At 55.0% G+C, this 14,379-nt stretch overlaps 1 protein-coding gene across 3 annotated transcripts in view; it reads left to right on the top strand.

Moving 5' to 3' along the window:
- The window catches only part of F8 (coagulation factor VIII), a 71,414-nt gene that overhangs the window by 13,799 nt on the left and 43,236 nt on the right, over window positions 1–14,379 (top strand). For 2 of the 3 annotated variants that reach the window (XM_056809881.1, XM_056809879.1), the window contains exons 2-10: window positions 408–529; window positions 1,831–1,953; window positions 2,828–3,040; window positions 3,855–3,923; window positions 4,231–4,347; window positions 8,743–8,964; window positions 11,087–11,405; window positions 12,093–12,264; window positions 13,304–13,397. In XM_056809881.1, the coding sequence (XP_056665859.1) occupies window positions 408–529; window positions 1,831–1,953; window positions 2,828–3,040; window positions 3,855–3,923; window positions 4,231–4,347; window positions 8,743–8,964; window positions 11,087–11,405; window positions 12,093–12,264; window positions 13,304–13,397 (1,451 nt within the window). The remainder of the gene's footprint in view (window positions 1–407; window positions 530–1,830; window positions 1,954–2,827; window positions 3,041–3,854; window positions 3,924–4,230; window positions 4,348–8,742; window positions 8,965–11,086; window positions 11,406–12,092; window positions 12,265–13,303; window positions 13,398–14,379) is intronic. The other variant, XM_056809880.1, reaches the window with a different exon arrangement.

The raw sequence follows: 14,379 nt of genomic DNA, 5'->3' as shown, positions 1-14,379 counted from the left end.
TCTCTAGCCCTGGTGCTCAATCCACTGAGCTACCCAGCTGCCCCCTACCGAGTATGTTTTCATTACAAGATAATCAAGTGGCAAGGTACTGTCATTACACATTAACTGTGTGACCCTGAGTGAGTCACTGACCTTTGGTTTCCTCAACTACACAATGGGGCTAATAATGGCACCTCCCCCCCCCCCCGGGTTATTGGGAAGCTAAAATGACAGGCTGCTTGGGAAGCTCTTAGCACAGTGCCCAGCACATAGTAGGTGCATGATGATCAATACTTCTTCCCTCTTCCCTGTCCCAGTTGCTTGCTGTGTGGAGGTATCTTTGCTATGCCACGGGATGTCACCTAAGGGGTACGGAGGGAATGCCCCCCCAAGAGTGAACACCCTGTTTTCTTTATTTCTTTCTCCAGACTTTCTCGAAGAGGCTCAGAGGCTTTGGGGGCCAGTGGGTCCCCCGTGTATAAAAAGGCCGTGTTTGCAGAGTACACCGATGGCCTCTTTCGTCAAGCCAAGCCCAGAGCTCCGTGGATGGGTAATGATGATGAGGGTACCTCAGTGTTGCAAAGAGTTGCAACCTCCACCAGTGGGGCTGCTCTCTTCTCTACTACAGAGCTCAGCCCTTCCCCAGAGAAATCCGCTCCCTCCATTGGCCAGTCTCTCTCTTTCTCTCTTCTCTCTCTCTCCCTCTCCCTCAGTCTCTCTCTCTGTCTCCCCCCTCCCCCTCGGCTTAGGGACACTTGGGAAGCAGATAGCAGAGCTGGGTTCAAAGTCTGACCCTGCCAGAGTTTGCCTTAAGGGGAATTTGTGCAATGACTAAGACAGGAGCAGAGGCAGGAAGTGAAGTGAGCCTGGGGCTTTCGGGTGAGGGGACTGCCTTGGCCCCTTCTCTGCAAATGGCTTAGTGGCAAATGGAACAACAGGCCAGAGGCCCAAAGCCCGAGAGCTCTGGTGCGGCAGCAGCCTGGACTGGGCCCAGCCTTTGCTGGGCCTAGTCTCCTTCCGGGCCCACTCCGACTTCCATCTCCCCTTGATTTGAGAAGGCCCCAAAGGCGTTGTTGGTCTTTGAATTCGACCTTGGCCTAGAAGTGGAAAGGAGAAATTGTTACCTCTCAGACCCGGTAGATGGTGACTAGGCCCCAGCCAGATTGCCTTCGTCTGGGCGAACGCCATCTTTTTGGTGTCCCCTGTAAATGGTGGCTTCTCAAACTGGCCCAGATTCCAGCCGTGGTCCCAGAGGTACAAAGCAGAGCATGTCTGCTAGCTCATCTGCTTTCTCTCTTCTCTCTCTCAGACAACAGTCCTTTGGGTTCCATTTTGTAAACTCTCCCCTTCCATCATGGAAGTCACGAGGCAGAAGAGTGTTGAAAGTTAGGCAGTGGGGGGGCAAGTGACTTGCCCAGGGTCTCACATCTGGGAAGTGGCTGAGGCCAGATCTGAACCTAGGACCTCCCATCTCTAAGCCTGGCTCTCTATCCACTGAGCCATCTAGCTGCCCCCAAGGATCACCTTTTGGCCATGGAGCCCCAGGGCTTTGACTACAAAGTCTGCCTTGCACACAGTAGGTATCTCACAAGTGTTCACCTGAGTTTTCTAGCGTGCTTCGACTTGCCCAGTGAGCTTGGGATTGCCTTGAACCAAGAACCGAAATTCCCATTCTGTTCACCATCCCAAACTTGCAGTGTGTCTTCCTTCGAGACCTGGAGGCTTAGCTTTTGGCCTTTTTGCTTGGCTGTTCAAACCCCCCTTTCAACCCTCACGCCCCACGGTCACCCCCTTTATAAGAACGACTGCATGGGAGCTGGGCTGGGGAACAACAGTGTCTCCATCTTCCAGGTCTCCTGGGTCCTACCATTCGGGCAGAGGTCCATGACACAGTGCTCATTACTCTGAAGAACATGGCTTCCCACCCAGTTAGCCTCCATGCCATTGGGGTATCCTATTGGAAGGCCTCAGAGGGTAAGTGAGGCAGGCAGGCAGCCTTCTTGCCGCTGCCGGCTGTGGGGAAGATGCTGGAGGGCGGGCCCCTGACTGCCACCGGGACCTTCCCAAATGTGCTGTACGTGGGGCGTGGGGCCAGCATCCACATCAGCGGTGCTTGAAGATGCAGACTCTCCTGCAATCAATGGCACCCCGAAGTGACAAAGGACCAGCCCAGAGAAGTGGGCCTCTTAGGAGCCTTTGGGAGTCCAGAGGGGGTTTCCAGGGGTCCCATGGGATGGAGCTTAGGGGAAGTTCACTGCTGGTACATTTCTGAAGTTCAACTTGCCAAGAGAAAGTGGGGGAGAGGCACTTTGCTGACTGCAGAGAGAGGGCCTGCACTCCGGATGCTCTCAGTGGTTTGGGTCCCAGGTGATGGACTCTTCTTGGTTCTGCTTGGGGTCTTCTTGGTACAGATGCTTCACCTTCTCTCCTCTCCTCTCCTCTCCTCTCCCTCTCCCTTCCTCCCCCTCATTGACTCACATGGGTGCAGCCATCATCTCTCTTCACATGTTACATGACAGCCCTAATCTTTCCATGTTGCCACTTAGACAGCCCACAAATAGCTCCAAACTCAAACTACTGGGGGAGCCTGGTAGCACACACAGTGTGGATAGAGTGCCGGGCCTAGAGTCACAAAGACTCATCCTTTTGAGTTCAAATCCAGCCACAGACACTTACTAGCTGGCTGAGTTCCGGCTCATGGCTCGCTGTTCCACCCTTTCCCTCATTCCAAAGCTTCCCGCCATTACTGAACAGGGCCACGAGGATACAGACTCTGTGCCTGGCCATCATCCAGCAGTCCGGATACTGTCGGGCCTCAGTCTGACCATCCTCCCTCTCATGGCTCCAGGGGCCAGGTACAATGACCAGACCACTCGCGCAGAGAAGGAAGATGATAAAGTAGCCCCAGGTGCTAGTTACACATATGTCTGGCGGGTCCTGAAGGAAAACAGCCCCATGGACCATGACCCACCATGCCTCACCTATGCCTATCTCTCCCATGTGGACACCGTGAAGGACCTGAACACGGGCTTGATTGGGGCTCTGCTGATCTGTAAAGAAGGTAAGTGGAAAGGCAGCTAGGTGGCTCAGTGGATGGAGAGGCGGGAGGTCCTGGGATCAAATCTGGCCTCGGACCCTTCCCAGCTGGGTGATTCTGGGCAAGTCCCTTCACCTCCATTGCCTAGCCCTCACTGTTCTTCTGCCTTGGAACCAACACCTGGTGTGGACTCTAAGAAAGAAAGGTTGGGTTTTGAAGAAAAGGAGATAAGTGGAAAGAAGAGAAGGGCAGATGGTGGGGAGGAATGATGGGCAGGGAATGGCAGCCCAGGAAAATGCCCTAAGAAGCTTCTCCTGAGGGGACCAGACAGCTCAAGGGGCCTTGAAGGCCATTCAGTCCAAGCCCCTCAGTAGACAGGGTCACCCAGAACCAAGGTCTGAGTCCAGATGCCTGGGGGCAGCCCCGGGAGATTTAGCAGGAGCACCCTGAGATCTCAGTGAGGAAGAAGAGATGCCTTTCCTTTCCTCACTCTGGCAGGTGGAGAGAGTCCCCTCTTGGAGAACGAATGTATTGAGACTTCAAAGTCAGCTGCCTGGAGCACTGCCCAGAATTCCAGGCCTCGGTTGGTGCTCTTGGGCTTAGTGTTTGCCAAGAGCCAGAGCTGCTTAGGGCACAGCCCAGATGCTAGGTCCCACGGAAAAGAATGAGGATGAATGGATGCATGTCCTTGGTGGGGAAGTCCCAGGCCCGCCCCCCCCCTTCCCTAGAAGAGTAGAGAGTGGCAGGAGACGTCCCAGCTGGGCACTCCTCTCCTCTCACGGGGGGGGGGGGGGCCTTTGAGGCCCACCAAAGGTGTCCGTCTTCTCCTCTCCTTTAGGAAGTCTGGACAGAGACGGGGCACAGCACTTACAGGAGTTTGTGCTGCTCTTTGCTGTCTTCGATGAAGGTGAGCCCACAGCTCCCGACTTGCCGTTGGACCACCCCACGGAACAGCCTGGGTCAGAGGGACACTGAGAGAGCAGCTGGGGATTGGGGGCCAGTCCAGCCTTGGCCTCGCTGAAGGGGGCCTGTCTGAAGGCCGATCCTGCTAAGGCTCCACACTGGGTTCGGGCCAGACTAGGGTCTGTCCGTGGTGCTTCGGAGCTGGGCCATGTCCCCAGTGTTTGGTATTACTGGAAGCGATGATGAATCTGGGAGACGGGGGCGAAGGAACCTACTGAGCATCTTCTTGTCTGCCCTCTCTCTCCCTCCAGGGGAAACCTGGCATTCCGAGGCAGCCGGCCCCAAGACACAGACTCAGGCATATGGGGCCAAGAAACCATCCCCCAAAGTGCATACGATCAATGGCTACACGAATGGGTCTTTGCCAGGTAGGCAAGAACCTTCCCAAGAGCCCTAAAGGCCCTTCCTGGTCAGGCCAATGAACCCTACAATGGGGTACAATGGCCAATGCCCCGTTGTAGTTGGGCACTCAAAGACAAAAAACCTTCCTGCACTGGGCCGCCTCCAGGAGCTAATGTTCTGCTCGGGGGTGCGACTCAGAACCAAAGAAATGGCTAAACGTAATCCAAGGAGAAAGAGGGCACCAGGAGCCATGAGCAAATGAGGAGGGCTTTCTGGAGGAGGTGGGTGGCCATGAAGCCATTCTGGGGGCTTTTGCAGGGGATTTCTTTGTCACGACCTTTTCTGACATTCATTTTGAAAACGTGGAATTCCCAATTGTCTTCCTGGTTCCTCCACTCCCCACCCCTTGAGAAGGCAAACGACACGTGAGACGTTTCCGTGTTGCGCCGACCAGAACCCCGAGGGAGCAAACGCCAGATGGCAGCTGCATTCTGCGCCCCTTCTCTGGAGCTCCGTCAACACCAATTCATTCTTGCAGCAAGCGCCGGATTCTAAGGGGCCTGGTGTGGGAGGCAAGGGGCTGGCCAGTGCCAGGGACGCAGATGGGAGATGGGATGCCAAGTCTGGGGAAAGCACATGGGCCGTCTTCTCTGGTAAAGGGAAGAATGGCCACACCATAGGCTTAGAACAGAGCAGCAAGCGTGAGAACTGACTTGGGTGGAGGCCGGCTTCGAAGGACACCGATGGGGGCTGCCGCAGTCAGTGAAGAGGGCTGGATCTTGGCTGGTGGCCGTGGGGGCACAGAGAAGGGCTGGTGGGGGTGAGAAGAGGGAGAGGCAGAAGCCTCCCATGTTGGTGCCAATGGAGGGTTAGGGTGGGAGATGGGGCAGGGGAGGAGGGAGAGAGATCAGTCTAGGAGGGTGGCCAAGGTCAGGAACAGGAACTTGGGTGACTGAGTGGATGGTACATACTGCTCTCTGCAAAACAAGGAAAGGCCCTTTTGTGGGGTCTGGGGCAAGGGTAATGGCAGCCATCTGGGACAGCTGCAGATGGAGATCCTGGGATAAAAAATGGAGAGCCAGAAGGGACTTGGGAGGTCACGTCCTCCAGGCTAGACAGCATTCTACAGCCATCTATGGGACGGTCCCTTGGAGACATGCAGCTTGAGCTTAGGAGAAAGACTAGCAAGTGTGACTGGCTAGGGAGGGAGGGAGAGACAGGCAGAGAGAGAAGGACAGAGAGAAGTTGAGGAAGAGAGAGAATAGAGGGGGAGACAAGGTGACCAACAGACGGGGAGAGAGACAGAACAAGAGACAGACAGACAGAGAAAATGAAGGACAGAGAGGAGAGAGAGACAGAGACAGAGAGACAGAAGAGAGAGAGGGAGGGGGGTGACAGGGAGAGAATTTTTAGACCTGGGAGCCATTAATGGGGTCACCAAGAGACAAGGAGTAGAGAAAGAAGAAGGTCCAGGCCAGAGTCTTGGTGGATCTCCTCTGGAGGGAGGATGTGGAAGATGGGGGCAGGAAAGGAGAACCAGGAGTCAGAGAGGGAAGAAGAGAAACAGGAAAGAGCTACATGAGGAAGGCTGAGGAAGAGTAGCCAGGCCTTTGGAATGGCCAGACGCTACAGAGAAACCAGGGAGACGAGGTCTGAGATGCACAGGCCTCTGGATCTCACCATTAAGAAGCCATTGGCCTCCCCGAAGAACAGTTTCAGGGGAGTTGGGGCTCACAGCTGGATGGTAAAGGGTCGAGGAGTGAGGGAACAGGAAGCCAAGACAGTGAGCATAGGCACTCGGCTGGGAGGAGGAGGAAAGCTAGAGGGGAGCTCAAGGGATGGGGTGGGGGCAAATGCATAGGGGTTTGGGGACCAGGCCAGAGAAGAGAAAGACCAGGTGCCCTGGGGCCCCTGAGGGGCAAACCAAAGGCAGGAAAGGAAGCCCAAGGGGAGCTGGAGTCTCCTGAAGGCAAGGCTGGGCATTTAGGGTTGTCCAGTAGAAAGAGCCCTAGTTGGAGAGTGAAGAGAACTGAGAGAGTGAGTGCCCAGGACTAGGAAACTGGAGAGCCGGGTTCTAATCCTGGCTCTGGATGACACCAGGCAAGTGTCTCCTCAATGTCTCTGGGCTTCCACAAAATGAAGAGCTACAGCCAGATTGCTTCTTTACCTTTAACTCTGGGATTTCTCAGAGCTTTAGTCCCAGCTCTGCTACTGACTAACCATGGACGAATGCAACAAAGTCCCTGAGCTTCTGTTGCCTCAGCTTTTCGCTGGCCTACCTACTTACTAGCTGTTTGACCTTGGGCAAGTCCCTTCCCTTCTCTCAGTTTGTGCATACAGTGGGGACCTTTTGGCTCATCTCACAACAAAGGCCACAACAGATGCTTTGGGCCTGTTGGCCCAGCAGGTGTCCCAGATGGCAATATCACCCTCCCCAGGGTGGGGCAGCCCTTCTGAGTGCAATGAACTTCTCTACTCTTGGCCATGGCCCAGTGGGGTTAAGAGGGCTAGATGGTCAGTCAGAGCTCTTCTTGGATACTTACTCGATTAGATCACTTAGCACTCAGTTTCCTCAGCTGTAAAATGGGACAGTAACAGGCCTGACTTTCTAGGGCTGTGGTGAGGTGCTCTTCAGACCCTCAAAGCCTTAGAAAAATGGAAGTAGTGATTATGATAGTCTGCTGTATCTAGGGCCCCTCCTTGGGATGCCAAAGTCTCCAAACTGAGAGGGGGAGCCTGATAGGCTAGTTCTCTGCTCCCTTCCAGCTCTCCTGCTTGCTCTATGGCAAGCAGAGCCTCTGAGTGAGGGTGGCTACCACCTTCCTAGGTCAGCTCATTGTCCTCTCCTGTTGCTAGTACCAGCTCCTTGGGGTCTTGTGGCTAGCTCCAGAGCTGGCTGAACTCTGTGCTCCTGCCACTTGGACCCTGAGGCTGCCTGGACACCCCGCCTCTTTTGGTAGCCCTAGTCTTGGGTGCCAACATTCCCCCTCCTCTGAGGGTCCCTTCGAATCACCAGGGACTCAGGAGGACGAATGCTTCATTGGGAGGCAGGGATGGACAGGGAAGGAAGGGCTTCCCTTCTGTGGCTCAGGAGGGCCAGCCAGAGAGGAATGAGGCCACATCTGCTGCATCTTCAGGCAGGGTTTCGAGAAAATGCTGAAATCCATGTTAGCAAGGAAGGGAAAGATGGAAGGCCATGAGGAAGGAGGGGAGGGAAAGCAGACCAAGGAAATGCGAGAGGATGGAAAGGCTAATGCCGAGTGTGGTCCAGGCTCCACCAGGGAGCCCCTCTTGTGGCCTCGTGGGACCCTCACTTTGTTTGGCCCTGCCCCATGGTTCTTTCTGGGCAGAGGGCTGCCTCAGTTTCTGAAATTTGGAAGTGGGGGCAGACCAGCCGGAATCTTCGAGCACTGGCTAAGAAAGGCCACCACTGGGAGCGGAGAACGGGGCAGCAAGCACGCTGCAGTTAGGCACCAAGGGTACTGGGGCGAAGAGCAGAAGGGGGTCCAGAGGAGAGAGGTTGAGGGACATGGGATGGGCTAGTGAAGGCAGGCAGACCATAGGGGAGAGGCAGAACTGGGACTCCTGGAACCACGGATGACAGCCTGGTGCCCTTGGCAGCATGGAGCAGCTGGAGGGCGAAGAGGTCTCCCTCTGGGCGGCAGCCTGAGGGCCTTGGAGTCACCTTGGGCTTCGCTCGTGAACACAGGCAGACCCTCTCCAAGTCATCAGTGAAATGCCCAAGCTGCCCCGTCCCGAGCATCAGTTGGTACACAGCTGTCTGGAATTTGTTGGGGAGACCACCAGCAGTATCTAGGTGGCTTCCCTGCTTGGGCCCCTGTTCTGGAGCTGGGCTTTTGGGTTAATATCTGATAGCTCCTTTGATCTTTGGGGCAGTTTGCACATGACCAGCCACTTCCTTCTAGGCCAGAAACTTCTCTACTACGTGTCTAGAAAGGGGCAGGGAGAGGCTGGGGGTGGGGGTGGCAGCACGAGATATGGTCTGAGCTCCCACCTCCCCTGGACTAACTGTGAGCTTCCAAAGGTGGGAACCAGGGTCCGGTGTTTTCTGTGAATTCGAGTGGCCCAAATGGCGGGGCCTCAGGAAAGGGCCAATGGGGCTGCCTCCCCATTTCTGACCCTGGCTTAGGAGCAAACTCAGGATAAGAGCACAGGGCCCAGGCCAAATGGGGGTGAGAAGGTGACGAAGGGACAGGAGGAAGGGAGAAGGGAGGGAGAGGGGATGGCGAGTCCATTTGTATCCATCATGTAGCAAGCTGATACACATCTGTGCATCTTGTGGCTTTGGTTGGGATGGAAGGTCTTTGAGGTCAAAAAGCACTCGGGACTCTGTGGCTCCAGTGCCAGGAGGGGCTGCAGAAACTCTCTGATCGATCGATTGGTTGGTTGATCGCTTGCAGATCTGGTGGTGTGTCACAGGAAGCTGATCCATTGGCACGTGATCGGGATGGGCACCACTCCTGAAGTCCACTCAATTTTCCTGGAAAGCCACACATTCCTCGTGAGGAATCACCGCCTCACCTCCCTGGAGATCTCCCCGGCCACCTTCCTCACTGCTCAGACGCTGCCGATGGACACCGGCCACTTCCTAATGTTTTGCCAGATCCCGTCTCACCAACATGGTAATGTCTAGGGGACCCCTGAAGGGATCCCCAAATCGAATTGTAGTAGAAGACTCACCGTGGATTGGGGGGGGGGGCACATAGTCTCGTGGTGGACACAGGCCTTGATCTCCGTCTCCACTCCCACATCCTGGCAAGTGGGTGTTCAGGCCCTATTGGCCATTTCGACACAAGGAATGTGCCAGGTCGAATGTTGCATCTGGTCCCCTCAGAGTGCTAGAACATTGTTTTCCTTTCGCCAAGCCCAAACCTGTCTCTTCTCCCCTTGCATTCCTTGCTCTCCATTCTGCCCTGTGGGGCCCAAAGGAACAAGTCCGGTCCCCCTTCTCCTGTTGGTCCTTCGGGTTCTCAAAGGCAGCTCCCCGGAGCCCTGAGTCTTCTCTTCTTCCAAGCTAAATTCTGCCCACGGATCCTCATCCTCCCTGGCCTCAAGAGCTCTGTCTAGCTTGACCCCACTCCCTCTGCACCCTCTTAGGTTTAGTGGCATTCTTCAGATGTGCTACCTAGAACGGAACCCAATCCCCCAGCCGAGGTCAGAGAGAATGCCACCTCCCTAGCCCTCTTTGGGCCTGAGCCTGAGATCCCAAGAGCCTTTGTTCAAGCCAGCTGTGGCACCCTGCCCGCTGGCAAGCAGGTGGGAGTTCTCACAAACTCCAAGGTTGCCTTCCAGGCAGGCAGTCTAGATAAGCTCTAGGTGATGCTGCAGAACCTCTGAGAACTGAGCCCAGCCCCAGAGCTCTCCAGCCCCATCTGTGGGAAAGCGGCCTCAGAGCTGAGAGGACCCGCCTCCTTCCCAGCAGAGCTGCTTCCTTCTCTTGGAGGCTGAGCCAGAGCCTTGAGCTTCTCCTCCTCCCTTGGCAGAGCCCAAAGGAGTGGTGTCTTTCCAAGCCCCCGATGAGAAGAGCCGTTGCCAATGGGCAGGTGGGAAACAGGCCCAGAAGAACTCTCCCGGGGCCCAGATGCTCTTCTTTGGGCCTTTCTGCTCTTCTTTCCCTAGGCTCTTGGTCCCTCCTTCAAAACACGACAGCAAGTTAGTTACGGCTGAATTATTATTGAGAGTCCCATGCTATGGCTGCATGGCAAAGGTGCTAGAAGTCCTGTGGGGGCAGCTAGGTGGCACGGTGCCTGGAGTTAGGAAGGCCATCTTCTGGCCTCAGACACTCACTAGCTCTGTGACCTTGGGCAAGTCACTTCAACCCGTTGGCCTCAGTTTCCTCATCTGTACAATGAACCTGAGAAGGAAATGGCACAACATTCCAATGTCTTGGCCAAGAAAACCCCAAAGGGGGTCCCGCAGAATCAGACACAACTGAAAAATGACCCAAGTGACAGACAACAGATGGACTGTCCTAGCACAGCTGGCGAAGGACTCCTAGAGCGGAGAGTCAATGGCAACCCCTACTGGTCTCCCAATACTATTGCAGCCTGGTCCACTGGCTGTTTCCCATAACCAAAGCTGAAAAGAGGACAGATGTGGGTCTTCCAGAGTAGAGGGCAATATTCCTGTGGGCATAACTGCCTTCATCCTTGGTGTGTGGTGGGGAGGGGGGATTCCTGCCTGGCAAAAGTGGCGAGAGAGCAGCAAAGGCCAACAAAGGAGGAGACAATCAAGGGAGACTGAGGGTGGGCTGGGACAGAGGCCAAAGTCACTCCACCGTCTCCCTCTTTGGGGCCAGAGAGCGGCAAAGAGGAAACATGGGAGCAGATCAGACTGAGAAGGGGGACTCAGCAAGGCACCTTCCTGCCCATGTAGTTGTAGGATGGCTTTTCTTTCACAAGCTCACCAGGAAGGAAAGAGCTTGGCAAGCCCTAAGTGCCCCCTCCCATGCCCTTTCGGTCAAGAACCCCTGCATACTGAAGGCCTGAGGGCGAGAGAGCACTCTGGGCAGGGGGAGCCACACAGGCAAGATCCAGGAGGCTGGAGGCAGTGCATCTGTGCCAGAGAGAGACAACACGGATGTACTCAAGAATGGCCCAGGGACCCTTGGGATTTGAGGGCTGGAGGAGACAAAGGCTGGGGGAAGGCCAAAGTAGAGACTTGGGATCTGGTGGGCAGCCAAGGGATCAAAGGGGAGGTGGGCAAAGAGGTGCCAGCTGTGCTGCAGGCGCTGTTCTCACGCAGGACACGCTCTCAGGCCTTCTGCTAAGAGAGCCTTGTCTCCTCGTACCCAAGATGGCATGGAGGCCTCTGTCCACGTGGAAGCCTGTCCGGAGGAGCCCCAGGTTCGGATGCACAAGGATCCCGAGGCTTACTACGATGACTATGAGGAAGACACTCAGGTGTTCCTGATGGCTGGCGGCGGCGGTGGCGGGGGCACGTCTTCCTTCCTACAAGCCCGCTCAGTGGCCAAGAAGCACCCCAAAGCATGGTTTCATTACATTGCAGTGCAAGAGGTCGACTGGGACTATGCACCCGCAGCCCTTGCTGACCCCTCAGCCGGGTGAGTTGGAAGAACCAGAGAGCAAGGGGAAGCAGGCCTCGCCTGCTCCCCTCTGAGGGTCCGGCCCTCGCTCTTGGACCCCTGCTCCAAAGGCATCCCTGTCACCCCAGAATCTGAGGCTCTATGTGGGGTGGAGCTTGTCACAGCTGAGGAACTCTTTCCCTCTATTTGGAGACACCCAGAAGGTATCTTCTAAACAGACCCCCCGCCACAGCCACACACACGCACGCACGTGCCACGGTAGCTGAGAGCAGACAGGGGTTGTCCCCTTCTATCCCACTGTGACCATACTGGGGGCAGATGGCTCCAAGGACCGAGGATGAGGATTCCAGGCTCCAGCCACTTAGTGCCAATGTGACATCAGACAAATCACTCTAGCCCTCTCGAGCTCAGTTTCCCCTTCTGTAAAATGGGGCCAATAATAGCTGCAAGTAACCACCTTCTAGGACTGAGGAGGGTCAGCTCAAACACAATAAGATCTGGAACCCTTCCTGGTTCTATGTTCAGGCTGATGGGGACCAGGGTGGAAGCCTTCTTCGAGGTCCTTGGCAGCCCCACCTCCTGGGATTAGCTACACAAGCTTGCCTTGCTTAGAGACCCTCAGCTCAATTTCAGCCCCTCGTTCTTCCCTTTGGATGAGTGATGATAGCTTGGTGCCAACTCCCCGGCCTTTTTCCTTCTCCGTAGAGGTTCTAAAAACCGTTATCTGAACGGCCACCTGCAGGGGCTTGGCAGGAAATACAAGAAAGCCCGCTATGTGGCCTACACAGATGAAACCTTCAAGACTCCTCAGTCTAGTCAGCATGAATCGGGCATCTTGGGACCTTTGCTTTATGGAGAAGTTGGTGACACACTCTTGGTAAGAGGGAGAGGGAACCTGCTAAATTGAGCTGGAAGAGGGGCTGGATTGGAGTCCCCAGGCCATCTCTGCCAGTTACTGCCCATGTGACTTTAGGCAAATCATTTCCCTTCCTCTCTATTTCAGCTTTTCAGCTCTTGAAAATGAGAGCTCAGACTAGTCGATGCCTAAGGCCCCTTCCAGTTCTACATCCTCATCCTTTGATTTTAAGCCAGGGCTGGAGTGGGCAGCTAGGTGGCTTAGTGGACAGAGAGCCAGGAGGTCCTGGGTTCCAATCTGCCCTCAGATTCTTCCCAGCTGGGTGGCCCTGGATAAGTCACTGAACCCCACAGCCTCGTCCTTACCGCTCTTCTGCCTCGGAACCAATAATGAGTCTTGATTCGAAGACGGAAAGAAGATGGGGCTTAAAGGAGAAAGCCGAACAGGGTTTTAGGGTTGGGGTTAGTCATAGGGAGGCATCGGAGGCCATTGAGGGGGAGTTGGCATACTTCAAGACTATTACTCTGGCAACTCTAGCCCCACCTCGGAAGTTTCCATGGTTGTTATTTCTTTTTAGAGACGAATAGACTGGAGTGGGGAGAGGCTGGGGAGTGGGGGGCAAAAAGACCAACCATCAGACTCTTGCAATAATCATTCAGGGCTGAGGCGATGTCAATGCAAGACTTCCTCAAGGTAGAAATAACTTGGCCCCCTTGGGCTTCTCTGCCACCCCAGCCTTCTCACCGGTGAATGGTGGGCGGGGCGGGGATTCTGAACATGTCAGGACATCTTCTTCCGGAAATGTCCTCTATATCGCTGTGCTAAGTGCTTTACAAAGCTGATCTCCTCTTCTCCTTACAACGCTGGGAGGTTGGTGCTGTTATTAGCCCCGGTTTACAGATGGGGAAACTGAGGCAAACAGCTGTTATATGACTTGCCCAGAATCACACAGTGAGTATCTGAGGCTGGATTTGAACTTGCCTCTCCTTGAATATGTTGCAGCACCCAGCAGCCCCTCATTGTCCTAGAACCGGAACCAACGTCTCCTTTGTTCTTTCAGATCGTATTCAAAAACTTAGCCAGCAGACCATACAATATTTACCCTCATGGCCTCACCAGCGTCAGTCCTCTGCATTCGGGGCGGCTGCCTAAAGGTAAGAGCCTGGGTTGGGCTGCACGTCCACGCTGGCTACACACACCAGAGGGCTTCAGAAGGCCCTTCCACCCCTATGGTTCCAATTCTCCAATCTTGCAGTCAAGGAAACAAAGCTTGAAGGAAACCGAGACTCTTGCAGGGTGAGGCAGCCCAGGAGGTGATCACGGGCCCCCAACTCTCCAGTGTCCTCAGAGTAATCAGCAAAATGATCCCAAGAGGCTCAAAGCTGTCGCCCAGATGTTGCTTTCTAAGTACTGACAGAGCAGGGACTGGAAGGAGAGAGTTCCAAGCATGGCGACAGCCAGGGAAAATGCCTGGACTCAAGAGACACGGCGTGATGTTAGAGGAACAGCCAAGTCCTCAAGGGCTCTGAAGGCTGCCTAGAGCATTTTTGGGTCGATCCTGGAGATGCTAGGGAGCCAGTGTAGTTTCTTGAGGAGGGGGGGACATCCTCCGATCCACTCTTTAGGAAGACTACTTTGACAGCTACATGGAGGATGGCCCCGAGTGCTCCAGCCATTCTCTGAGCCCACGATCTATGGGGAAATGTCAGGATTTGTGAACTTTCCTCTTCTAACCCTCCAAAGCGTGGCACACCTCCATGCCCTTTAACGACCCCAGGGGAATTGGCCCCTTTCCCTTCTTCCAAGCTGGAGGAGCTGGTCTGGCTGGGTTCCAGCCCAATGGATGATGTGCTTCTCCAGTCAGAGGTGGAAAGATCCTTGGGCAACTCATGGTCGGGGCCCTCTCCGCAGTACTCCTTTGAAAAACTAGATAAAATACACAACTTCTAACCTCTCAGCCAAATGTGGTATGGGCAACAGGTCTGGGGTGTGGGCGTAGGCTTATTCCATTCTATTTGGTCCCCTGACTTCAAGTGACCTTTGGGGAAATGAAAGAGCTGTTGGACATCCCTGCCTCCCTTTAGCCATAGGTACCTTCCTTCTTTTTCAACTCTTTGTCATTCGCTCCCCACCTAG

Source organism: Monodelphis domestica, chromosome X (genome assembly GCF_027887165.1).
Source record: "Monodelphis domestica isolate mMonDom1 chromosome X, mMonDom1.pri, whole genome shotgun sequence".
Lineage (NCBI taxonomy): Eukaryota > Metazoa > Chordata > Mammalia > Didelphimorphia > Didelphidae > Monodelphis > Monodelphis domestica.
This window is presented reverse-complemented; position numbering and strand designations above follow the sequence as displayed.